The following is a 25,891-nucleotide window of genomic DNA, read 5'->3' on the forward strand; positions in this document are numbered from 1 at the left end:
ACATATAATAATGCTGCGTAACTTGAGATTTACTCAGGGATGCCAAAAAGAGAAAGATACATTATTTCAAACTACTTAGTCATTAAAATTATTTTATATTATAAGTCTTCAAAGAAAGTCAATGTCTGAATTTAGGGCCATTATAGAATGATTTTATATTATGGAATTATTTTCCATGTCCGAAACCTAGAGAATAGAGGGATTTACTACTGTAATTCAGTATGAAGGTAAGAAAACACATGTTGAAACCACAAGTCCATTGAGGCTAAGGGGTATATTTGCTAAACTGCGGGATTGAAAAAGTGGAGATGGTGCCTATAGCAACCAATCAGATTCTAGTTGTCATTTATTTAGTACATTCTACAAATGACAGCTAGAATATGATTGGTCGCTGTAGGCAACATCTCCAGTTTTTCAAACCCGCAGTTTAGTAAAATCTTTAATTAGCAATTTCAATATATTGTGGATGTATAAACTTCTATTATATGTACTTGACTTACTAAATTAGTTAGGTTGATTATTCTGTAGAGCAGGGGTCAGTGAACAGGGGTAAATTACCCCAAATGGGGTAAAAATGAAATTCCTGTGGGGTAATGCTGCCGATTCACATGCTGTCAGTTGGATTGTAAACCCCTTTAAATGTGAAATTGCTGTTGTACCAGAAGAGTCTCAAGGGTTGGCAGAGGCACTTCTTGAGCTTCGATGCAATAATGAAGCACGTATTGCATTTGAAAACAAAGCAGATCTGTCATATTTTTGGATGTCAACAGCTGCAAAGGCATCAAAATTGCACACGAGGAGGCAGTCAAAAAGTTGCTGCCTTTTGCAACAACCTACCTTTTGCGAACAAGGATTTTCCACTCTAACGAACATAAAAACAAAGCAGAGAAATCGATTGGACGCTGAAGACTGGTTTCCAAATTGCTCTGACATCAAAATACCCCAATATTGATGCTCTCGTATCAAAGATGAAGCAACACCTGAAGTTTTGAAGTTGAAGATTTCAAAGAAATTTTGAATAGATTCAATAAAATTTTGAATTCCAATAATTAATAATTATATGATTTCCTCCCTTTCAAATCAAGGGGGTAACGTTGGTGTATCTAAATATATTTGGGGGTAAAAGGTAAAAAAGTTCCCTGACCCCTGCTGTAGAGTGTAACTGTGTGTTGTCACTTAGAAATACCAGTATGTCACCGAGTTGCAGACATAAGTCATCTTTCTACTCTATACATCACACCCTGGGTGGGCTACACTAAGAACACAAGAGAGAGGTAGTTACAGAGTCTATATAATCATATTTATACTTCATAGACAGAACTTGCTCACATATTTGTTAGGCTCCATGTACTATTATAGCAAATGGATTTGCTTTCCTCTGCATTGTTATGCAGAAGGTTGCTAAAATACCTCATTTCTCAATACCATTTGTGTAAATCCCTTAAGAATAGTATCCACTGGCTTGAATGGACTGTCAAGCTCGTCTTTGAAGTATTGGAATGCATGTTTATTGTTTACACTATATCCTGTGGATTTGAGACATTTTTTGCTTTGTCTTCTAGTGTATTCACCGTGATTTGGCAGCCAGGAACATCCTCCTGTCTGAAAATAATGTTGTGAAGATCTGTGACTTTGGCCTGGCCCGTGATATATACAAAGATCCAGACTATGTGCGCAAAGGAGATGTGAGTAGCACACTGCAGGTGTCTGTGCTATAAATTGTACACTGCTTTATATGAATAAACCATAGGCTACGTGACAGTATTATCTGTGGTATGCCGCATCCTTCCTATTGCAAATTAAGGGCATTGAGAAGACGTGGTCCTTGTAGTAGCCAGCAAAATGGTTTATAAGTCTAGCACCCTCTGGCCACAAGGGCAGGGGAGCACGCAGGATTTTTAAGGGGGCCCCTCCCCCCAAAAAAGCGAAAGCTGCTCCGTTTCGGCAGCTCTGTACTATCCAGCAGCCGCGGCGCTGTCAAAGAAGCGTCCGCGGCGGTGCTGTATACACTTCTTTAGCGAAGGGGAGGGGTTTCTGGAGACCCAGAAACCCCCCCTGTGTGCGCCACTGAAGGGATTAGAAAAAGTTCAATACATTATCTTGATGCTGAGCAAATAAATAGATTTAATGAAAGAAGCTGATGAATATACCACTTGCTATTTAAAACTTTGTTTTGAAATACTTTTGGAGAGGGTGTGGTGAACTTAGGGAGCACTACAGTAAAATATTGTGTATGTGCTTAATTGTGTTTGATAATTTCATGTAGGCATATTCTCGTATCTTCATTGGGTGAACATCTATGGCTTTTCTCTATTGACATAGATTAGAACCAAAATAAATATTGAATTAGTCTTAAAGAACAATTGGTGTATTCAGCTGAAAGACATAATTACATAATGTTTAATGGAAGATGTTACCTGGCAAGCACTATGACTTCATGTTCCCGGTGTGTCAGCAGCAGTCTGATAGATGTTTATTCTACTCACAGGCACGGTTACCTCTTAAGTGGATGGCACCTGAAGCTATTTTTGATAAGATCTACACCACGCAGAGTGATGTGTGGTCTTTTGGTGTGCTGTTATGGGAGATATTTTCACTAGGTAAGTTTTATTAGTAAATTAAGCCTTTCCCATACAGTGTTTTGATTCATATGATTTATATGCAATGTAATGTTACAACAACAGAAGGGAAAATGTCTATATTAATAGATAACATTTTATAAGGAGACCAGTATAGTCTTTTAGCTTCAATTATATTTTACGTACGACCTAGTAACTGTTAAAATGATGTTTGATTTAATGTCAATCATAGTCTTACTCTACCAGACACAACTATTCATTATAGTTTGCTTATTTAAGCTTATGATGAGTGATTAAATAGCCAGTAAGTGAGAGATAGAAACAGACGTTTCTGGAGTTCATATAAAGTCCTACTTCTCAGCATTATTGCGTTTTCTCTTTTCTAACAAGTTTTTTTTTAATCCCAGTCACTCATCGCAGCATGTACATAACAGCAAAAGTAGTTGAATATTGAACAAATTGAATATTCCTATAACTATGCATGGTTCAGATAAGGAAGATAAGTGTATACCACTGAGAGACTTTCATCTCACTTCTCTGCCCACCTACACCTCTGCCCCCTTCCTCCTTCCTCAAAGCCCATGATTTTGCCTCCTACTTCAGAGACAAAATTGGCACCATTCAACAAGATGTTTCCTCATGCAAAATCCTTAACCACCCACATTCCCCTACACTCCCCAATCCCACCTCAGTTCATTCTCTCCAGTAACTGAAGATGAGTCTCTGTACTCATCTCATCATTTCACCCTACAGTCTGCCCCCACGACCCCTCCATTCCTTTCCAACTTCTCTGCTCCTTCTTTCCCACTGCTTGGCCCACCTCTAACTCACCTTTACAACCAGTCTTACAACTGTTACATTTTCATCCTACCTTACACACACACTCATCTCACCAATTCTACAGAAACCATCTCTTGACTCAGACCCTCTCTCCAACTATCGTCGTATTTTTCTCCTCCCCTTTACCCCCAAACTATTTGAGCGACTTGTGTGCAATTGCCTATCTCTCTTTCTCTCCTCTCATCCCATTCTCGATTCTCTACAATCAGACTTCTGTAACTAACATTTCACTGACACTGCACGTACACAAGTGATAAATTATATACTTACAGCAAATTCTAAGAGTGACTTCTCCTTACTCATTCTCCTGGATCTCTCTGCTGCTGTCAAAAATATTGTTACACCCTCTTGCCTAGCACAACCTTCACTCCATTGGCCTTCTTGACACAGTTCTTTCCTGTTCACTTCCTACCTATCGAACTGCTCCTTTATTGTCTGTACCTCTGGCACAGCCTCCTCTACACTGCCACTATCTGTTGGGGTCTCACAAGGCTCTGATGTCAGTTCTCTGCTTTTCTCACATTTTGCCTAATTATCTCATTGTGCCTCCTGTACCACCTGTACATTGATGACACCCCTATCTACCTTTCCTCCCCTGATCTCTTCACTTCTGTATTATCTCCTACTCCCACCTCTACTACGGCACTGGAAAGCCTCCTCCCCAATGTCCCAATCTCCTCTCTGAGCCACACTTACTCCCCATATTTCAGCTCCGTCCTTTTCTAATTAATATCATACTTGCCAACTCTCCCGGCATTTTGCGAGAGTCTCCCGGACTCCCGGGCGAGTGTGGCAAATTCCCAGATCTGCCCACTCTGCTCACTTCCTAGTAAAGTGGGCAGAATTAGGTCCCAAACACAGAGATTCCTGGTGAATCGCGGCGTTTGGCCCCGCCCCCGCTGTCAAATGACGCGGGTGCGTCATGACGTCAAGGGGGGGGTCCAAAATGACACAGATTTTGAAGGCCCGCCCCCCATGACACCCACCTCCCCCGCTGGCTCCCAGATACCAACATTGTAAAGTTGGTAAGTATGATTAATATCATACTTACCAACTTTTTTAAGTTGGTGTCCGGGCGACTCTCTGTAGCAGGTGGGCGTGCGGGGGGCGGGGCACCGAAATTGCGTCATTTTGCCCCCGCCCCCGCGACGCATTTGACAGCGGGGGGCGGGGCTAGACGCTGCGATTCACCGGGAATCGCGGCGTTTGGGATCTAATTCTGCCCACTTCACTAGGAAGTGGGGCACTTCCTAGTGAAGTAGGCAGAATTCGGGAGATTGCCACACTCGCCCGGGAGTCCGGGAGACTCTCGCAAAATGCGGGAGTCTCCCGGATATTCCGGGAGAGTTGGCAAGTATGATTAATATGTAAGCTCTCTTATGAGCAGAGCCCTGCCTACTCTTTGTTTTCCTGTCTGCATTTATGTTGTCTGCTTAGTATGTCACTGTTTTATGGATGTCTTGTTATCAGTGGCGGGCTGGCCGGGGGGGCAGGGGGGCAGCGGCCCCCCGGGCCGCTGGGTTAAACGCCTATTAGGGCCAGGGGGGTAGGCCGGCCGGCCGCCCCCCGGATGCAAAAAACAGTTTCTCCCCCCTTGGCTGCATCCGATGTCATCAGATGCGGCCGCATCAGCGCACAGGCGGCCGCATCACATGACAGGGGATGCGGCCGCGTCATCAATGACGTGGCCGCATCCCCTGTAATATGATGCGGCCGCCTGTGTGCCCCCCGGCCATCCCTCTCCCAGCCCGCGCCTGCTTGTTATCCCCTCTGTACGACAATGTGTAGCACTGTGACAAATCCATGATAACAATATTAATACAGAGCTGCTTTCCTACAAATATTAGTACATCATGTATGTGAATAAGACAACACATGAAAAGGTCCTAGCAGTGGAAAGTGTTCATATTACGAAAGCTCATTTATTGAACAGTGCATGCATTGCTGTGGTAGATTGCTGTGAACTTGGCTTGCCCTGTCAAAACAAGTTTTGGCACAGTGACTGTGTGATACTATTTATTTTGGTGTGTAATTTTGGTATCAAAGTACTTATTTGGAAGTATAAACAGGTTAGTTGACCCTTTATGACCCCTGTACATGGTCTTTTTAATATTGTAATTATAGTTTTATCTGTTCCCTGGACATCAACTTCTCTTTAAAATATTCAGAATATAACAAGGATTTTTGTGGTTTATTGTGTCAAATATTCAGCTCATTACTGGGATCATGTAGAGGATCTGGAGGTTATCACTAAATGTTGTACTGTTTCTTTTTCTGCTATTCATTGAATGGTTAGACAGAGTTTGCTGATACATGCATTGTTATATTCCCATTTAATGTAAGCTGTTATAAAAATGTGTGAAGAAAGTCTTCCCATCACAGAATGACATATAGTGCAACAATATGCCGTGATACTGCGCTGGTTATTTATTTATATAATAATGCAGGGCTGTCCAACTGTCAACTAACAAAATCTGCCTTTTTCATATACTCGATACTTGACTAAACATGTCGATATAACCCACATATTATACATTTTAATAAAATTAACAGCAAAGAAATTATACAAGATCACAGAATGAACGTTTGCGGGCAGTCTTTCTTACCCCTCTGCTGTCTGTAATACACAGTATTGGTTTATTAGTGTGTTTGTTTCCAATTGTAAAGCACTACAGAGATTGCTGGCGCTATATATATAAATGATGATAATGATGATGATGATGATGATGAAGATTGAAAGGAGAATTCCTATGTTAATCACTCTCTATGACAGGTCTATAATAAAATTATGACCAAGTGGACTGTTATTTCTCTACATTTTAATACAACCTTCAAACTAATTTTATTTCAAGTTAGGACCACTTTTTAATACATCATTAGTGCAATAAATATGGTGGATACTTTTATGGTTTTACGCTTTTAAGAATGTGTAATGCATATTGCATTTGTAATAGCTTTATTAACACATTAGTAAATAAAAAGGACACTGCTCCCAGTCTGCCCCATGTCTTGCTTTATCAGTACATTCAAATTCACACTTGCTACCACTTACTGTACAAGGGAGTAAGAATTGTTTTGCTCTTTGGCAGATTGTTAACCAACTTTACATTACATAAAACGTTATCATTTGCAGATTTATTAAAAAAAAAAAAAAAAAAAATACGGTAAATTGTCATAGGCGTGAATGGGATTTAGTTAGAACAGGCTATAGTCTATTTAAGACACAAGATCAACAAAAATACCTTAAAGAACCAAGTAGAAGTGCTTCCTGCATACGAAAAGACCTTTTTAACAAATGTAATTAATTTTTTTAACAGGGACATTTTTCTATCTGTATTGCTATTTGTATCTGTCATGCATTATTTACAGGTAACACCACCTAATTTTTACAAAAAAAACCCCACTGGATTGTCTGTTCATTGTGGCTAAAAAATGTCGGTACAATGAACTTCTGATCATAAGGGCTTATTCAAGAACTCTTCTATATTACAGGGTTTATAGTGATTTTAACCAAATCATTTGGTTCAATATATATTACAGAAACTTGTATGAGGGTGTAATGACAGGTCTTCTTTTGGCAGTGGTTTTGCAGTCTATTTTGCTGTAAGCTAACAAATTAGTAACTACATGTAATTACAGGAAAAGTCTGTTTGGGTTAATTTCTTGAATTCAGATCTTGTACACAAACTTCACAGATACTGAATGTGATAATCACTGTAAAACTTTTTAGCAAGTTAAAAAATATCCTACACAAATTCCAGATTGTTTTAGAATGTTAAAAGGATAGCTTACCAAGCCTTAATTGTTTATTGGACCATACAAGTCAAAAATATCCTTGTTTTACTCAACAAAAATAATATTTCATTTTGGACTTTACTGTATTTTCAAGAGTAAAGACAATGTTTGCATTTGACTTTCGTCTAGGTGCTTCTCCTTACCCCGGTGTACAGATTGATGAGGACTTCTGCTGCCGACTGAAGGAAGGAACACGGATGAGACCACCAGAGTATTGCACACCTGAAATGTAAGATGCTTGTTGTTAAATATTATACAATACACTTACTATATGCAATACATCTGTAAAAAAAATTGTGAAAAATCTCCATGGCATATGGATTTATGGCACAAATATTTATGTAATTTTTCTGGCACAGATGGCTCAGTTATTTCTTGCACAGACAGATCCATAATTTTCTGCCACATATACATCCATTATTTTCTGGTACAGACAGCTCTTTCATTTTCTGGTACAGGCAATTCTGTCACTTTCTGGCACAGGTAGCTCCATCATTTTCTGGCACAGGCAGCTCCATGAATTTCTGGCATAGGCAGCTCCATCATTTTCTAGCACAGGCAGCTCCATCATTTTTTGGCACAGGCAGCTCTGTCATTTTCTGGCACAGGTAGCTCCATCATTTTCTGGCACAGGCAGCTCCATGATTTTCTGGCATAGGCAGCTCCATCATTTTCTAGCACAGGCAGCTCCATCATTTTTTGGCACAGGCAGCTCTGTCATTTTCTGGCACAGGCAGCTCCGTCATTTTCTGGCACAGGTAGCTCCATCATTCTCTGGCACAGGCAGCTCCATGATTTTCTGGCACAGGCAGCTCCATGAATTTCTGGCACAGGCAGCTCCATGAATTTCTGGCACAGGCAGCTCCATGATTTTCTGGCACAGGCAGCTCCATCATTTTCTTGCACAGGCAGCTCCATCATTTTCTGGCACAGATAGCTCCATTATTTTCTAGCACAGGCAGCTCCATCATTTTCTAGCAAAGGCAGCTCCATCATTTTCTAGCAAAAGCAGCTAAATTAACTTGGTGACTGAGGTGTTAGCAAGCAACATTACCTCTTACACTATGTACCATATTTGCTTTGCTTATATGTGGCATCTGTCTAAGAACACACTCATTTCAGCAGAGAGTTTACCGAAGTGAATATGCATCACTGTGCCCTGCTTTCGTTTCATGCTGTCAGTTGGCTTCAGTTACGTAGAACAAAATGGCTGAGGCACAGAGTAAATTCCTCTTTAGTGATGCTGCGCTCCCTGATTTGGGCAAGTGCTCCTAGATTTTTGCTGAAGAGCGCAGGTTTATGAAGCATAACTGGGGTGTTTGCGGAGTTGCACCCTCCAATGGGAGAAGCTGAGAAGTTGAGGGCAAAGTACGGAGTAAACTCACCCGGCTTTGTAGATCAGTGGAAAACCATAATGTCATTCTGCATAAACAGAGTCTTGAAAGAAGATAAAGGGTGAAAGTGACACATTTTTAGTGGTGTTCCTTGCTGTGCTGTGGGTAACGCGCCTCTTTCCAGATTACAAAAAAACTTGATTTTTGCACTAGCTCTGGGCTGGTGGAGATCAGAACTCATCCTAGGTTAATAGGTAGCAGTTTACACCTTTCAGTTGCACTTTGGCAGAGAGGCACAATTCTAATTGTATATTATTCAATTTAAACCAAGTCTTCAAGTGCACAAAAGTTCCATATGTAATGAAGAAGTACTAATATCACTGTATAATCACGATTAATTTAAGCCATAAATGAAGCTGAACTCAGTAGTATTTGAGGAGAAATACAGAAAATGTTAATTTACTGAAGAGATGGTAGGAGGTTGCACTTTGATGAGTGCAGGACAAGCCACGTGGGGGCACCAGTGCAAAACAAAGACGTTTTGTGCGGCACATTGAATGCACATTGTAAATGAGATACAGAAACAGACGAAAAACTATAACCGTAGCAAAATATTCAACTGCTAAGTAGCACAGCAGCATAGGAGATCCTGTAAAAGAGGCACACGTGTTCCTCAGGCTGGCAACATATTGATTTATTTAGGCAGCCATTGAAGATAAAATTATGTATTGCAGACACCGTGGCCATTATTTTATTAAAGTGTTTTATATGTTTTGGAATAGAGCAGATCTTGGTGAGGTGTGTGATTGGAGGAACACTGCTTTAGGGCTCAGTCACTTCTAGCTGAACCTCTGGTCACAGGTTACCATTCCCTTCTGTAATCAATTAGAAGAGAGAGTTGAGGAGGGAGTACTCTGCCGCTATCCCTACAATTATTGTAGCTGGAAGTGAATGATATCCTCTTAGGTGTCCAGTAGGAATGAAATGTAAGAATTTTTACAACAGAACATTACATCAAGAGAGTACATCTGATATACTATGTAAATAGGTGAATGAACACAATATGCTGCACTCACAGACACATTTTGTCTTTGCTAGATACCAAACAATGCTGGATAGCTGGCAAGGAGTCCCAACAGACAGACCCACCTTTACAGATCTAGTGGAGCGCTTAGGAGACCTTCTTCAGGCAAATGTTCAACAGGTTTGTAATATGTGGTTTCAGGTTTTAAAATAAATTAAACATAAATGTACATTGTGGATTTGTAATTGGTTTACTTGTGGTGAATACGTGTAATGGATTTAATGTTATTGAACATAGTTTCCTACAACAATTTCCATTAAATATAGCTCCGTGTAACTCTCACAAGAAGAGGATATCAATTATAGTTTGTTTTTTTCCTGAGAATGGGGCTAGCATAACTTTGTCCATAAGGAATAAAGAAAATAGCTATTGTTGGAAAATACAGATCTACAGTAACCTATTTAGATATTTTTTGGATGCAAAGAGTTGCTAGCATGGGTCGGGTACGATATGGCGACTATGAAAATGTCGACATTCAGAATAGTGACATGTTCATTTTGTGGCCACACTTAAAATGTCAACAGACAGCATTAAATTAAAAGTGGCAATGCCGGTACTGCATAATAAAAATTTAAATAAACAAGTGGCTCATCCCCACCGGCACTAGCTGACAAAAATATATTTTTTAAAAAAACAAAAAAACTATGTGACCCCCTCCCCTTTCAACCCCAAAATAATCCACAGTATCCTTGCTTGGCAATAGAAAAAACAATTAGGATGACACTAACTAGCTCTTCACATGAAGAGTTCCCTGCTTGCAATTACTTAATTACAGCCACTAGGTATTAATTATAACATGGAGATTTCCCACAACTTCTCTGGCACTAAAGGTAGTGCCAGCGCTGGAAGAGGGGATTATGGAGGGGAGGTGCTAATTTACTTTGTTTTTTATCATGTAGCACCAGCGGTAGTGTCAGCATTGCTGCTTTTAGTGTTATGCTATTTGTCAACATTACTACTGTCAACATGACAACTTCTTGACAGTTGCAATGTCGACATTCTGATTGTCGCCATTTTTACTACATCCCGTTAGCATTGAGTAATCATTGCCTCTTTAATTCTTCCCATCAAATGACGATTCAATATCCTCCAATGCATCCATAGATACTGCTTAGGCTATTGTCCCCTTTTAGAGAACTTTGTAAAGAGTTGTGTCATTTTTTAGGCAAATATTTTGACATAATTATTATGTTATTATTTATTTATTGTGTTAAATACTTAGGGACTCTCAGGGGGTTGGACGCAAGCTGTGTTTTCAGCTTATAATACAGCATATAATACACTTTTTTTTACTTCTGGCCTTACCCACAAAACGCATTTGCAGCCACATGTAGACAGAGTCGCATCTTGCGCTTGTGGCCGCTTATGGGTTCCTTACGATTGAAGAGGCGGCATGGGGGAAGAAGGGGGCATATAAGGTCATGTGAGAGCAAATGCAACCTATGTAGACTGAGACTCAAATGCAATGAAGCCGAAACAGGGCCTCACTGAAAAAAAGGGGCCACAGGAGGATGGACTGCATAACTGGACACCCTGAATTTTGTTATGGGGCACAACAATGTAATGTTCCGCCCCACCCCTATCTAGTGTAATTTATATAGGTATCAGAAATCACATAGGAGTTCTGTGACTTTATTAAAGCACAAGGCTGTAGGACGATTCACAGAAATCCAACATGATTTCTAATATGCATATTAATTTACAGTAAGAGGTTCATTATTCTGTTTTATACTTAAGCTTACAGAAGTGACAATCGGAAATCACTGCAGATTATAAGTGCTGACATATATATTAACATTGAGTATATCACATGTCTATCATAGGAGGGAAAGGACTACATTCCACTGAACACTGCTTTACGCATTGACGGAGAGACAAATGTAAAACCTGGAAGTGAAGAACAAAGCATACGATTCTCCATGACACGATGGAGCACTCTGGAGTCTGGGTGAGAAACTGCACTTTCCAGTGAGATGAAATGATGTTAGATTGGGAATGTTACTCACAGAGCTGTAATTGTACATCTCAGCTGGTGGCCATTGGCAAGACATAGTATTCGGATTACTGCCAAAATTAGCCTAAATTGCAAGTAGAATAATCTGCTTTAAGAAATTCTGATTATTTTTTTTTGTACTTTAAAAGACTTGTTACCTCCCTTTGTTAATTGTATTTGTAATCTTTAGGCTTTACTTATTATCTCTATGAACCTAAGGGTATGTACTTGTGGGAGATCAAACGGAGCGCACCTGAACACATCTGGAATGCAGGTTAATGCAGTGTGTTCTATTTATAATACTACTAAAGGGCATCATCAAATGCTTGAAAACAGGCAGCACTCACAGAAATGCAGTGTAGTACATGATTATGTGAAGGCACCTGTTACACCCATTAGTATGATAAGGGAATCTATTGTCTAATCACCGGATATGTGTCTCAAAAGTACTTACTTGACTGCCATAATCAAGGTCATCAGAAGTAAAAAACATAATAAATATACAGTATGTTGGTAAGGCCATGAGGTTACAACTAAGAAGTAGGATGCCTACGCTGTCATTTTCCATATTGGTGACATTTACACTTTTCCCCTTTATAACACCTCATAGGCAGTCAAGTAATTCACCTTTGTGTCACACCGTATTTATTCAGTTTTACAGCTTTACTTACTAAAACACCTGTTTGTGCCCATAGGAGAGCCTGGTGGCATAGGAGTGATTTAAATTAGACCATGATATGGTTTGGGCAATATACTGGGTTCCTGTGATAAGATCCATAAACCAGCACTTTTGTTATGTAGGTTTAAGAACCACTACTAAAGTAAAGTAAAGTGTTTCAAGCTCTCTCCTCTACTTCTCACAAAAGGACATGTTTTCTGGAGTACGCAGTGTGAAACATACGGTATAATTACTGGAGAAGTTACTTAATTCACAAAAGTGTTACTAAGCAAAAACCCTCAGAACCTGGTGATCAACAGTAGGGTGAATGCACTAAGGCGACCGGAATGTATGAGCTGCTGGTTGAGAGGGAAGTAACCAAACTCCTGAGTTGCTGTAGAAAGATAGGGGTGTCACCTTGCGCTCAAATACATTAGTGAAGGGGATGTATAGTATAAATGTATTGGACTGGTCCCCTAGTAGTTACATAGGGGTGCAGGTGTGTGCAGGTGTGTGAGTTAACCCTTTTATGATAGCTTGCAGATTACTAATTCTACTTACTACACCAGTGAGTTTGTTTATAATAGCACTACTCCATTTATCAATTAAAACATTACCAATGTTCACTAAAGTACTTTATGGATTTTTTTTCAGACTGCAGTAAAGTACATTATTAATGTACTATTTAAACCTGTTTATATAATCATGATCCTTAAGCCATCTGTAAGTGCTCCTTTATGTAACTACTAGTAACTACTATGACATGTTCCTATTACTATTTCTTACTGATACATAAAACAGTAAAATCTATACTATATCATCATCATATATTTATATTGTGCCAACATATTCCGCAGCGCTTTACATAGGGGACAAACATAATAAACTAATAAACAAACTGGGTAAAATGGACAAAGAGGTGAGAAGGCCCTGCTCGCAAGCTTACAATCATATACAAGCATTATCATCATGTAGAGTCTTGCAAGCAGGGCTCTCTTACCTTTCTGTCTATATGTATTATCCAGTATTGTTTTATTACTGTGTATGTTCCCAATTGTAAAACGCTATGGTATTTGCTATATAAATGTTGATGATGATGTTAATGTACAGTGACTGCATTTGCTATTAATAAGTGCAGTTCAGTAAAGTCAGAACAGTGCTGGAAAAAGATAAACATGACATAATGAAGACTCCGCTTATTCATAGTTGAATTGGGAAGATAATCAAAGGAACATGGGTGTCAGGCTCACCCTGTGTCTCATCTTGTTTTCAGAAACAACAACAAGAACCGACCGCTGAGTGTGAAGACATTTGACGAGGTGCCAGTGGGAAAGGACAAAGTGCTCAACGAGGTAAACAGTTTTACAAAAAGAACTGGAGTGAGCACATTCCCCCTGTCCAAAAGAATCCAGTACACATCATTTCACAACACAGGAATCTACTAAGAACCAAATGTTTACGTTCAGCGGGAACCCTGAAACCTGCTCTCAGGAGACACCAAAACATCTGGAATTAGGAGGAACCAAAACATTCACACATTAGAGTCCTTTACACAGTGCGTGACTTGTCAGTGTACAATTAGGATTACAATGTAAGCTATAAAAGCAGTGTTTTTGATTAGGTCAACTTCAGCCATTACTCCACACTAGTTTAGTCTTTTGAGAACAAAACATGTTTTATTGACTTTCATGATTTGTTGTTAGAGACCTAAACAGGGCATTGGAGGTGACACCTAAATCAGTCATACCTTCGGCACAAGTACATGTTATAGTTTCAGAACTGTGGGGTGTGATGTCATTGTTGCCGACAAATCAGATCTGCTCCCCATATGGTTGCTGCCCTGAAGCTGACAATTTGTGATCCCTGTACAGAATAATTTATACTACATGTTTACGTTTCCCATAGTCTTTGATGTGATTCTAGTCTACATCCCTAATATAAAGCCACATGCTGTGTACAAAGCCCGGCCATCCACATGTATTGCTCACTTCCATAAGTGGTTTTTGACCACTAACACCCTATGTCAGAATTCACTGTACTTTGACAGGATGTAGATTGTCACTCTGCTGAAATTTTAGCCAATGTGCATGCTCTGTCACGCTACCACAAATTCAGTTCCTGGGGGTCTGATCACTAGAGTACAGTGCTCAGTCTGAATGCTGTAGTCTTATTAATTGCAGAAGTCCTTGTTCCACATTAAGGTTTCTGTGGAAGCCTAATGACTTAACCAGGACTTGCTTTTCTGGGGCTGGTCTTATTAGGGCAACACATTTCTTTCCTGCCTCTCAGTAGCAATAGATCACTGACAGCTTACTGGGACTTGATGTGCTGCAACTGCTGAGTGAGCCGCTGGCTGCTTTAACCTGAGGTGGAGTAATAACTAACACAGCATATTTTTCTGTTACAGGAGGGTGAGTCTGACAGTGGGATGGTCCTGTCCTCAGTGGAAATGAAGAATCTGAAGCGCCAAGAGACTCGGTCATGGCCATTTGGGATAATTGCTCATGCGTAAGTGAACTGGATGGTGATTAATATTACTGTGTTTTTATTGGATGTATCACAAAGAAACAAAATACATGTGTTTTACTTACAAATTGCTGACAAAAGTTGCAAGACTTGGCTCAGCAGCCATTTAGTAATATTTTAAAGGAAAAAGGATGCAGATGGCCCAGCGACCCAGCCCAAGGTAGCCCATATGGGACCAGCCCGGCGGGCAGATGCCCCCCTGCCCCCCAGTCCAGCCTGCCCCTGTTTATAGATGATAACATTGATTATAGATTATGACATTGGTAACTTGGCACATACACCAACTGGTGGTCAGATCCCATACTTGTGGTGATTTCTCATATACTAAATAGCTATCACAATAATGTGCAGCATTGTAAAGAATTGAAACATTACAGTGTGCAAATAATTGTATTAAATCCACAGAGCAGAGCTGAGAAATATTCCAGGCAAATTGATGAAATAAAGTCTCCAACAAAATTAACTGCAGGAGGAAGCCACAAACATAAAGCAGTGTGGATAGAAAAAGCTGCAGAATGCAAATCAATAAACAAAATAACCACTACACCCCAATAATCACATTTTCAGATAGAAACCATGCAGGTAAAATTCAAGTGTAATATTACCTCCCTACTCCATTACAGGCAGACAAAGTTCCTCCCACATCTGTAAAGCCAATATTTTTACAAAAACACTGAAAACCAGAGAGTAGGTTGTATTACCTATATGGAACAACATTTGTTTATTTGTGCAATACTGTATAGATTTATGGGACTGTGTGGGCATGTCTATTCACCTGCTGCAGCACTTTAGGGACTAATGGAACAGTGCATGCACTGTCTGTGTATGACCAAGACAAGTAAAACTATCACCCCACAGTAATACTACTGTATCAATTTAACTTATAAAATAATGTATCCTTTTTCTCATATAACATAACTTTTGTCAGTGATGTGGCTGTTATATTTCATTTGACACAAGCATGTAAAGCTTTTATTTTTATACATTTGGGACTTGTAGAGAATCCATATAATTTACACTTTGATGTCATTTGGCCTTTTTTCCTACTTAAAACAAGACTTTACTTTTTGGTGTTGGCCTTTTTGTGGCACATCTGCATGTTACAGTCAGGCATGTATTCATATATATGGAATCTCCAACCTTTACCCTCTACTATAAACTACTGCAGCAGACATAAACTAAGATAAAAAGACAGCAGCTGGCTCAGTAAGTCTCTTTAACCTGCATAGGAGTGATTGTACACTAAATATTTAGCAATATTTAATCTATATTAGCAACACACACATACACAAACTACATACAGATAGCGCATAGGTCTGAGTCAAACTTGTGACCCCAACGCTGTAGGACAGCAATGCTAACCACTGTGCCCCTTATCATTCTCAGGATGCGATACTGCAACCATTAACTGGATTTAATAAATTGTGGGCTATGGATGTTTAAAAAGCAGTAAGCTAAAATAAATGTATTCACACTGGGTCCAAATTCTACAACAAAGAGCTGAGATAAGATCACTCAGGAGTTACGCATTATGAGGGTAGATCAGAGACATTTACACTGGAGACATTTCAGACAGTTACCCTGCTTGTCAGTAAAGCTACTTGTGGCTCATTACTTTGCGTTTTCAAACATGGACTGTTTTGTTTGTCATTCTCCTGCCAGATCCCGCTGCTCTTATGACTTGTGGGGTATTTGTTTCTGCGCTGGCAAACTAACGTCAGCTTAGAGGATGTGGGAGCCAACTAAAATGAACCCAAAACCCCAAATTTATGCAGAAATGTCCAACAAATTTACCATTGCTCCATGTCAGAATTCTGTGGAGTTAGCCAGTTTAAAGGATGACAAATAGAGGTGTCACAATAGTTTATTATCTTACATTTTTATGTATTCAAATGTTACAAGCATTCGAAAGTCCCCCAAACTGAAAGGACAGCACTTACATGTCATCTGCGGAGTTTAGTTTTCAGTGTGTCTGAAAATCTAATATCAGATTTATAGCATTACATAGTAGGCTCTGCACAGTATTATTTTGGTAAATAACTTGGATAAGTAATGTTTAATCATGTTAGTGTTATGAGTATTTTATAACTGTACTACCACCTACTTCAAAATGTTACTAACCTGCTCCTCCCCCTAGTAGGAGATCTAGGAGTTGCTCTATGCAGATATTTTTCCAAGGGCTATTAAAATGCAGATTATGTATTAGAAACCAATCAGTTATGTATGTAACTTTAATATAGGGGAGTGGGTTATGATGAGAGAGGACCAATCACAAGCCACAATTTTGTCTGCAGTTTGTGATTGGTCTACTCGCTCACATACACCCCATTTTTTGGCTGGAGAAAGGAGAGCCCTGGGGAAAATGAGGGGTGTGCGCGTTAGTAAAAGTTTTCAGTAGATGGTAGTGAAGCTTTAATATGATCAGCTAATTAGTGGAAAAAATAGTGCAGAAACATATATATCCTGCCTAAAAAACAGTAGAGAAAAATTTAAGTGTAATTTTAAAACATACAATATGAAATTTTGGTGGCAGGTCCTTTCTAATACATATACAGCCCAAAATTGAAATTTTTATCTATCAATAGTGAATGTTGAAAAAGGAGTAAATACTCACAACCTCTTCGTACATTACTTTCACCAATGTCAACTCCTTTGTGCCAATCTATAATATAAATGTCTAGTGGCGTGTGTTGGTCTGTCTGTGTGGAAAAAATAAAACCAAGCTGCAGCGCCACCTGCTGGGCGGAGTTATACACTGACCTACTAAATTCTTAGTGTGTCTGGAAAAAAAAATTCAGAAAGGGCTGAAATTTGGTAAACTAAGATGTTTTTAATTTGTTAATTGAATTTTTTAATTGTTAAAAGTGTTTATAAAGATTTTAAAAAAATATATATATATTTCTTGAAGGAGAAGTGACAGTGGGGAGTGGTTGGTGGTTGCCGGGGGTGACAGTTGGGAGTGGTTGGTGGTTGCCGGGGGTGACAGAGTGAGAGGAGTGTGATACTCAGGACCGCTGAGAGAGATCCCTGTGTCTGGATAGACATCTGGATAGATGTGGCGATGAAAATGAAGGATGAGGTGATGGAGAAGAATGATGAGGTGGTGACATGTGGACAAAACCACGTTAAAAAAGGGCGCTTACATCGGGAAGTAACGCTCTTCCCCTGAGGAGGCCTGGGCTATGGCCCAAATGCATGACAAGAACCTTTTTAACACCTTAAGTAGCTTGATTTGACTAGAATGCAGGAGTATCATGCACGGGTTAACTTGTTGATACATATGCTCCTACGGTTAACCTAGGCAAGAGTGTCTGTATCAATACTGTAAACAATCAATAGATATATTTAACTCTTCTGCAGACATAGAATATACAGTTCACCAAATGGATATTCTGTAAATCTTGTGTTAATTCCATGGCTCATTGATTCCCAAACTATGTGCCCGGAAGCCACGGTGATCAAATAGGGGTGCCTAGGCCAGGACCAGTGGTAAGCATGGTGGGTAACTTCACTGTAATTATTTTGGCTTAGGGGTGCCTTGAAAAAATGATTGAGACCCTAAGGGTACCTCGAACTGAGAAAGTTTGAGATCACTGCCTTGGGCTTTCAAAGGTAAGACTAGCATTCCCAGCATGTCGTGCGGTCACCAAAGTTTCCACTTACAGGTTTTTCCCTCCTGTTTTTCCCAGATTTTCCATTTTTTTTTACGGGTTTTAATAGTGAAAACACTGGATATCACACAAGTGGACCGTACAGTACACATGGGCATATTAGCAATAATAAGCACACATACAGCACTATACGCGGTGCGATTGCTCATACATGTCTCATAAGTACATGCAAATCCCATTTTGAGACTCTTGTGAATCTCCACAGTCTGTCACCATGCCCCACTACCACAGTCTGTCACCATGCCCCACCACTACAGTCTGTCACCATGCCCCACCACTACAGTCTGTCACCATGCCCCACCACTACAGTCTGTCACCATGCCCCACCACCACAGTCTGTCACCATGCCCCACTACCACAGTGTCACCATGCCCCACCACCACCACAGTCTGTCACCATGCCCCACCACCACAGTCTGTCACCATACCCCACCACCACAGTCTGTCACCATGCCCCACCACCACAGGGTCACCATGCCCCACCACCACAGTCTGTCACCATGCCCCACCACCAGTCTGTCACCAACCCCCACTACCAAGATCTGTCACCAACCCCCACTACCAAGATCTGTCACCATGCCCCACCACCAAAGTGTGTCACTATGCCCCACCACCAGTCTGTCACCAAGCCCCACCATCACAGTGTCACCATGCCCCACCACCACAGTGTCACCATGCCCCACCACCACAGTGTGTCACCATGCCCCACTACCAGTCTGTCACCATGCTCTACCACCACAGTGTGTCACCATGCCCCACCACCACAGTGTCACCATGCCCCACCACCACAGTGTGTCACCATGCCCCACCACCACAGTCTGTCACCATGCCCCACCACCACAGTGTCACCATGCCCCACCACCACAGTGTCACCATGCCCCACCACCACAATAAGGATGATTAATGTACAAATGCACCAACTATAGTACAATCAGCTTGTTTAAAAAACTTTGTTTCCTTACATCTTCATCACAAAGCAGATATAGACATACCACAAATCTCAGAAGAGCTGATGCAGGGGGGGGGGGGGCATATACCAGTTTGGGTAGCGAATGTTGCATGAAATCGGTGTACGCATTCCTGGACATTGGGCGCATGCATGCGTTCCTAAGCATGCTTGTGTGTTTCTGCCACTTATGCCTGCCTGCACCTGGAGAGGTGGGACAGGGGAAGGGACGGAGCGTGCAAACGATAAAGACTTGTTCATAAAATGTAGCTCATACAGACCTGCAGAAACATGCATATATGCTGGATAAGAGGTGTATGTTTTAAACTACGCTGATTATGATGACGTATCGTAAACCAGGAGCATATGCTCGTGTGCCCCTTTTATAAGAGTAGGTTACTCCAGTATTGCGTTCAACTCTGAATCAGGCCCACAGTGTCTAAAGCTGTGCTGAATCAGGGCAACAAGACACAAATGGAAAAGCATCATCATCATTATTTATTTATATAGCGCCAACATATTCCGTAGCGCTTTACAATTGGGGACAAACATAGTAAACTAATAAACACACTGAGTAAAACAGACAAAGAGGTGAGAAGGCCCTGCTCACAAGCTTATAATCTATTGGACAATGGGAGATTGACACATGAGCTTAAGACTACATTTGCAGTCGGCCCAGCCAGACTGCAAAGGTAAAAGTGACTCATAAACTAAATGATCCTGTCACACAACAATGTTGGTCAAGGGGTAATTGTATAACAGGTGGTAATAGGGTAGTGTAGTGAGCTGAAGAGGGTGATTGAGGAATATTATAAGCTTGTCTGAAGAGCTGGGTTTTCAGAGAACACTTGAAAGCTTGTAGACTAGAGGAAAGTCTTATTGTGCGATGGAGAGAATTCCATAGAGTGGGTGCAGCCCGGAAAAAGTCCTGTAACCGGGAATGGGAGGATGCAATGAGTGTGGATGAGAGACGCAGATCTTGTGCAGAACGGAGTTGCCGAGTTGGCAGATATTTTGTGACAAGAGAGGAGATGTATGTTGGTGCAGCTTTGTTGATGGCCTTGTAGGTTAGTAAGAGTATTTTATATTGCATTCGGTAGAAAACAGGCAACCAGTGTAGAGACATACAGAGTGATTCAAGAGAGGAATAACCATTGGCAAGGAAAATCAATCTTGCCGCAGCGTGCAAAATAGATTGTAGGGGTTTGAGTCTGTTTTTGGGAAGGCCAGTAAGGAGGGAATTGCAATAGTCAATGTGGGAGATGATAAGTGCACAAATTAAGGTTTTTGCAGTGTCTAGTGTGAGATATGTGCGAATTCTGGAAATGTTTTTGAGATGTATGTAACACGATTTAGATATAGAGTCAATGTGGGGAACAAAGGATAGATGTGAGTCAAGGATTACACCTAGGCAGCGAGCTTGTGGGGTGGGATTTATGGTCATGTTATCAACAGATATAGAAATGTCAGGTATGCTCTTGTTGGTGGGTGGGAATATTATTAACTCTGTTTTAGAAAGATTAGGTTTGAGTTGGCGAGTGGAGTGTTGAGAATGAAAGCCAGACTGAAGAGGATCCAACAGGTTGTTTGCGGAAAGGAAGTGTGTGAGGCGAGTGTAGGCAAGTCTCTCTCTCTAGAAGCTTGGCGGGGCACGGCAGCTGAGAGATGGGATGGTAATTTGATAGAGAGTTTGGGTCCGAATCTTGTTTTTTTAGTATAGGAGTAATCACTGCATGCTTGTATAGTGACGGAAAGATGCCAGTAGAGAGCGAGAGATTACAGATTTAAGTTAGAGGTGAGATGAGCACAGGAGACAGAGATCTACCAATTTGCGAGGGGATAGGAACAAGAGGACAGCAGGTAGAGTAGGAGGATAAGAAGAGAGTAGAAATTTCCTCTTCATTGTGGGGGCAAATGAAGAGAGTATGTCAGAGGTTGGTGGGAAGGAATTGAACCAATTGCTTGTCAAGGAAGAGGATACCAATTCTAGTCTGATCTTATCAATCTTGTCCTTGAAATAGGAAGCAAGATCCTGGGCACTGATAGTGGACGGAGGGTTTGGGGTGGGAGGATTGAGAAGAGCTTTAAATGTCTTAAAAAGGCGTTTGGGGTTGGAAGTTTGAGCATAGATAAGAGATTGGAAGTATGTTTGTTTTGCAGTGTCCAGAGCATTTCGAGGAGCGGTAGATAGAAGTATATATGAAGAAGTCATTAGAGGTGCGAGTTTTACGCCAGTGACTTTCTGCTTTACGGGAAAGTTTTTGAAGATTTTGCTTTGCTGTAGTGTGCCACGGCTGACATCGAAGTCGACGTGTAGTATGTAGTGTCGCTGGAGCCACTTGATCAATGGCTGTTGCTAAGGTTTGGTGAAAATGAGGTACTGCCATCTCAGGGGATGAGAATGTAGAGATAGGGGAGAGAAGGTGTTGGAGAGAGGTGGAAAATTGTTGAATATTAATAGAATTAAGATTTCTGCGGGTATGAGGAGGCTTGGTAGAGTTAGACAGTAGAGAGGTTAGAGCACTGGGGGTGAGCGTGTAGCTGATAAAGTGATGATCCGAGAGAGGGAAGGGTGTGTTAAGAAAGTCAGAAAGTGAGCATAGTCTAGCGAAAACAAGATCAAGGCAATGGCCATCCTGATGAGCATAGTATGTTGTTAATGATTTCTGTGACATCCCTACTGTATGAGCACATTAATCTGCATTACCTAGAAAGCCACTTACAAATATCTAGCTTTCCCCAAGCTGATGTACAATGGAAAAGTTTTGCTCCCAAGGACTGACCAGACAGCATGCTGGACAGATTCACTTAATTTAAACACTTTGGTCATAGATGCCTACTCTCCCGGATTGTCCCAGAAACTCCCCAATTTCTGGGAATCCTCCCAGACTCCCGGGAGAGCAGAGCAACCTCCCGGATCCCGAACAGATTGGTAAATTACAGTCAGGGGGCGGGGGTTTGTGACACAGGTCACGCGTCATCTCAGCCCCGCCCCCTGCTGGTATAGGGCAAAATGGCCATGACTGCATAGGGGGCGGGGCTTAGTGACGTGATTTTCCGAGCCCCGACCCCACACGCCCACCTCTCCCCTAGACCTCTCAGAACCCAAAACAAAAAGAAGGCAAGTATGATTTGGGTTGTTTCACTTTATTTATTTAGTACCAAATCATTTGACAATTTAAGGCCCAGAAATGTGTAATGTATTAAATAGTAACATGATTTAGTAAGACTTCCATTAAAATACCAAGTAATCCACCATTTCTCTTACTATTGTATGCTCCGGTTATCATATCATTGCATACATAACTTTATACAAATGTACTTTGCTCCATTTAAAACTGGCAAAGTCCTCTGCCTGAGTGCCAAAACATATTGATACAAGCTGGGCGTCAGCAATTCTCTACGTGGCTGCTGAGATTAAATAACCGGCAGCATTTAGATTTAGTTGATCTAGTGCAATGGCATCATTCCCACAGGATAAGACTCACAAAGTAAGAGTTCTTGTTAAATTGACGTCTTCTGTGGAATTGTGTGGTCAGGGTTGTCAGTTTTCGTACTTGTCGTACTATATCCCAATTGTAAAATGCTACGGAATTTGCTGGACTTGTTAAATTCATATAATTGTGGACCAAATATATTTGGTGGCCACATTAGGTGTAAAGAGGGCTACAGGTCAATGCACCCGTTGTCATAGAAACCTTAAAGGCTGACTCCTCCTAAAATTTATTTTTGGTTTGATTACTACAGCTCTTCAACCAGAATAAGCGTGGGAGTCCTAAGTCATGTTGACAAACTGGAGCAGTTCCAAATACACTGTGTCATCTCCTAACACATTGTCCAGTCAGCACTTATATTAGAAACTGGAACAGTGCTGTTTGAGGCTCCCCTTGTTCCCCCAGTTGTTAAAGTCTGGTCAAGAAGTGTTGCAGTGCAGACCGGGATTCTTCCAGGATGTCATCACTGTTGTAACATTTGGGAGATGGAGAAAGTTTAGGTCAAAATTACATTTTAAAAAAGTTTATTACAGTTTCATGTCACAATAGCTATAGTTTTATATTTTTCCGTCTGTAATCTAGTTAATATTTATCACCTTTTCAATCCCACTTTCTGATAAAAAGTATATGAGTTTGGAAGGGTAACTGTAGATCAAGCAGAAGCTGAGGGAGAAGAAGGAGATGGTCTTTTGTGGCTCCAAAACAGTTTCACATCTCTGTTCTAAACGATATATAATAGGTAGAACATAAATGGAATCATTTCACCACATTTCAGACTTGGATTCAATATCCAAGACAAATACACTTGACTACAGTTAGCAGATGTTCACACGCCACTACTGTGTGGTCAGTGTTCTCTAATTAAATATTATGTCTATTATGTCACAATGTGTCACACACCCATCTTATACTTGGCTGCCTGTCTACTTCTCTCTTCACAACTCTAATACCTGAATGTTATTAACCTAGACCATTGGCAGTCATCTGCACATTTTAAAGCGTACTTACCAGCTTCTAGTGAAAATGTGTAATCTGTCCAGTATAAAAGACAGCATTCTTACCTAAGACATCAGGCTAGAATCTCCATATCTTACTGCTTAAAACAGTGTTGGCTAACCTGTGACACTCCAGGTGTTGTGAAACTACAAGTCCCAGCATACCCTTCCAGCAATAAGCTGCTATATATTGGCAAAGCATGCTGGGACTTGTAGTTTCACAACACCTGGAGTGTTACAGGTTAGCCAACACTGGCTTAAAACATTATCTCAGTACATTAAGAATCTGGGCTTTTCATCACTCAGGCGGCCGAATCAGAGCGGTTTTGCCCTTCCTCTGCCGTCTAGCCCTGCTACAATAGCGGGTAGTTCTCCTTTGCGCTAATGATGTTCTGATGTCACTGTGCCATCATCATGTCATATGACTATTCTAGTAACTTGGTATGCAGATAATAGGTGAGAAGGAAGGCATATGGGGGGACAAGCTGGGGGGAAGAGGGGCATGTCGGGCACACACTGGAGATGAGGGGGTAATGCGGGGAAAAGTCTTTGTCTGACCTGTGCAGGCTTAGACTTCATTTTAACAATGAGGTTTTATTGGCAGGGGCCACCACAGCTATTGGCCCTGGGACAAATCCAGTAATATAACAGTTCTATTCACACATTGCATCAGTTCTAACAAAGGTAACACAACCCCTGCTAAGCATGCATTTTAATCAGATGAAGCGCAAAAGTCTCTACCATCCTTGAACAGTAATATGAATGCAAAGAAAGATATGTTTCACCCTATTACAAACTGATCTCAAAGAAGAAATGCATGCAGCAGCCAAAGGTTTATGTGATTATTGTATATATTTGTGGTACCACCAGAAGCCCGTGCACCTCAAACCTACCTGTGAGCACTAGCCACAAAACATATGGAAAAGGGGTCCCAGAACTACTCTGATTTCTAAATTAATTTCTAATGGAGGACTTTTGTAAATTAAAGGATTTATGTTACCTATAAACTAGTTTAGCGTCGGTCATCTCGCCCACAACACAAAAACACCTATTTATGCTTCCAGTCCAGCACTAACTACAACAAGGAATTAATGAAACCCATCTGTGTACCCGTGTCCTGTGTTATGAGTGCAAGGGATTAACCCTGCCTGCAGCATGAGCCTGCAGACTCTGAAATACTCTGAAAGACCATCAATCTCTTAACAATCCGTGGCAAAGTGCCCTTTCAGCCACACAACATAACGTGGATAATAAACATTTAAATTTAGTGTAATTTTTTTATTTTTTTTTAAGTGAATGGTTTGTTGTAGTGTTCATGTTTACCATTTATAAAAATAAACAAGGTCAACAAAAAGATTGCTTTAAGGCAGTGATAGGTAAACTGATGCACTTCAAGGGCCACTATCTAACCTTCAAAAGAGCCACCACACATTACATTTGATGTCAGTAATAAGATAAAACAAGATATTTTATCAAAGAAAGAGGCACCAATCTGCAAATGTGTAGACAACACCTTTGTAGCACCCTGATGCCTAACAATGGCTTAACTAAAGTAAGCAGGAATCAAGCAGCTCTTTCACCCAGTGGAAGGAGAAAGACCATATGGTACAGACTGCACGTTCCTCGTCCTCTTATCTCAGATGTGCTACGTGAAGAGGTCACGTGATGCGAAAGTTGGGGCAAAGAGTGGGGTCAAGGCCCAGAAGGATACCTGTTGGCCATCACTGATTTAAAGTTTCAGCAAACATAAAAATGAAAACTTTTCATCTAAATGCCCTTTTCCTGAAATGTCCACTTCCCTTACTCCTGTGGCTGTGCAGGGTTTTATTTAGAAGTGGTGGAACTTCTGTTCTGTACTACAGGGGTTGCAACCACTACATGCTCCGGAGGTGAATGGCGCCTGGCATTGCGGCCACCCTGCCTAGCCCCCTGCTTTGTTCTAGTTATTATGTGCAGTTAAGCGCCATTTGGAGGCCC

At 40.9% G+C, this 25,891-nt stretch overlaps 1 protein-coding gene across 3 annotated transcripts in view; it reads left to right on the forward strand.

Moving 5' to 3' along the window:
• Positions 1-25,891, forward strand: part of LOC142100689 (vascular endothelial growth factor receptor kdr-like) — a 165,219-nt gene that overhangs the window by 133,782 nt on the left and 5,546 nt on the right. For all 3 annotated transcript variants that reach the window (XM_075184407.1, XM_075184409.1, XM_075184408.1), the window contains 7 exons: positions 1,563-1,685; positions 2,489-2,600; positions 7,344-7,443; positions 9,647-9,752; positions 11,456-11,580; positions 13,557-13,635; positions 14,691-14,791. In XM_075184407.1, coding sequence (XP_075040508.1) covers positions 1,563-1,685; positions 2,489-2,600; positions 7,344-7,443; positions 9,647-9,752; positions 11,456-11,580; positions 13,557-13,635; positions 14,691-14,791 — 746 coding nt within the window. The remainder of the gene's footprint in view (positions 1-1,562; positions 1,686-2,488; positions 2,601-7,343; positions 7,444-9,646; positions 9,753-11,455; positions 11,581-13,556; positions 13,636-14,690; positions 14,792-25,891) is intronic.

Source organism: Mixophyes fleayi, chromosome 9 (genome assembly GCF_038048845.1).
Source record: "Mixophyes fleayi isolate aMixFle1 chromosome 9, aMixFle1.hap1, whole genome shotgun sequence".
Lineage (NCBI taxonomy): Eukaryota > Metazoa > Chordata > Amphibia > Anura > Limnodynastidae > Mixophyes > Mixophyes fleayi.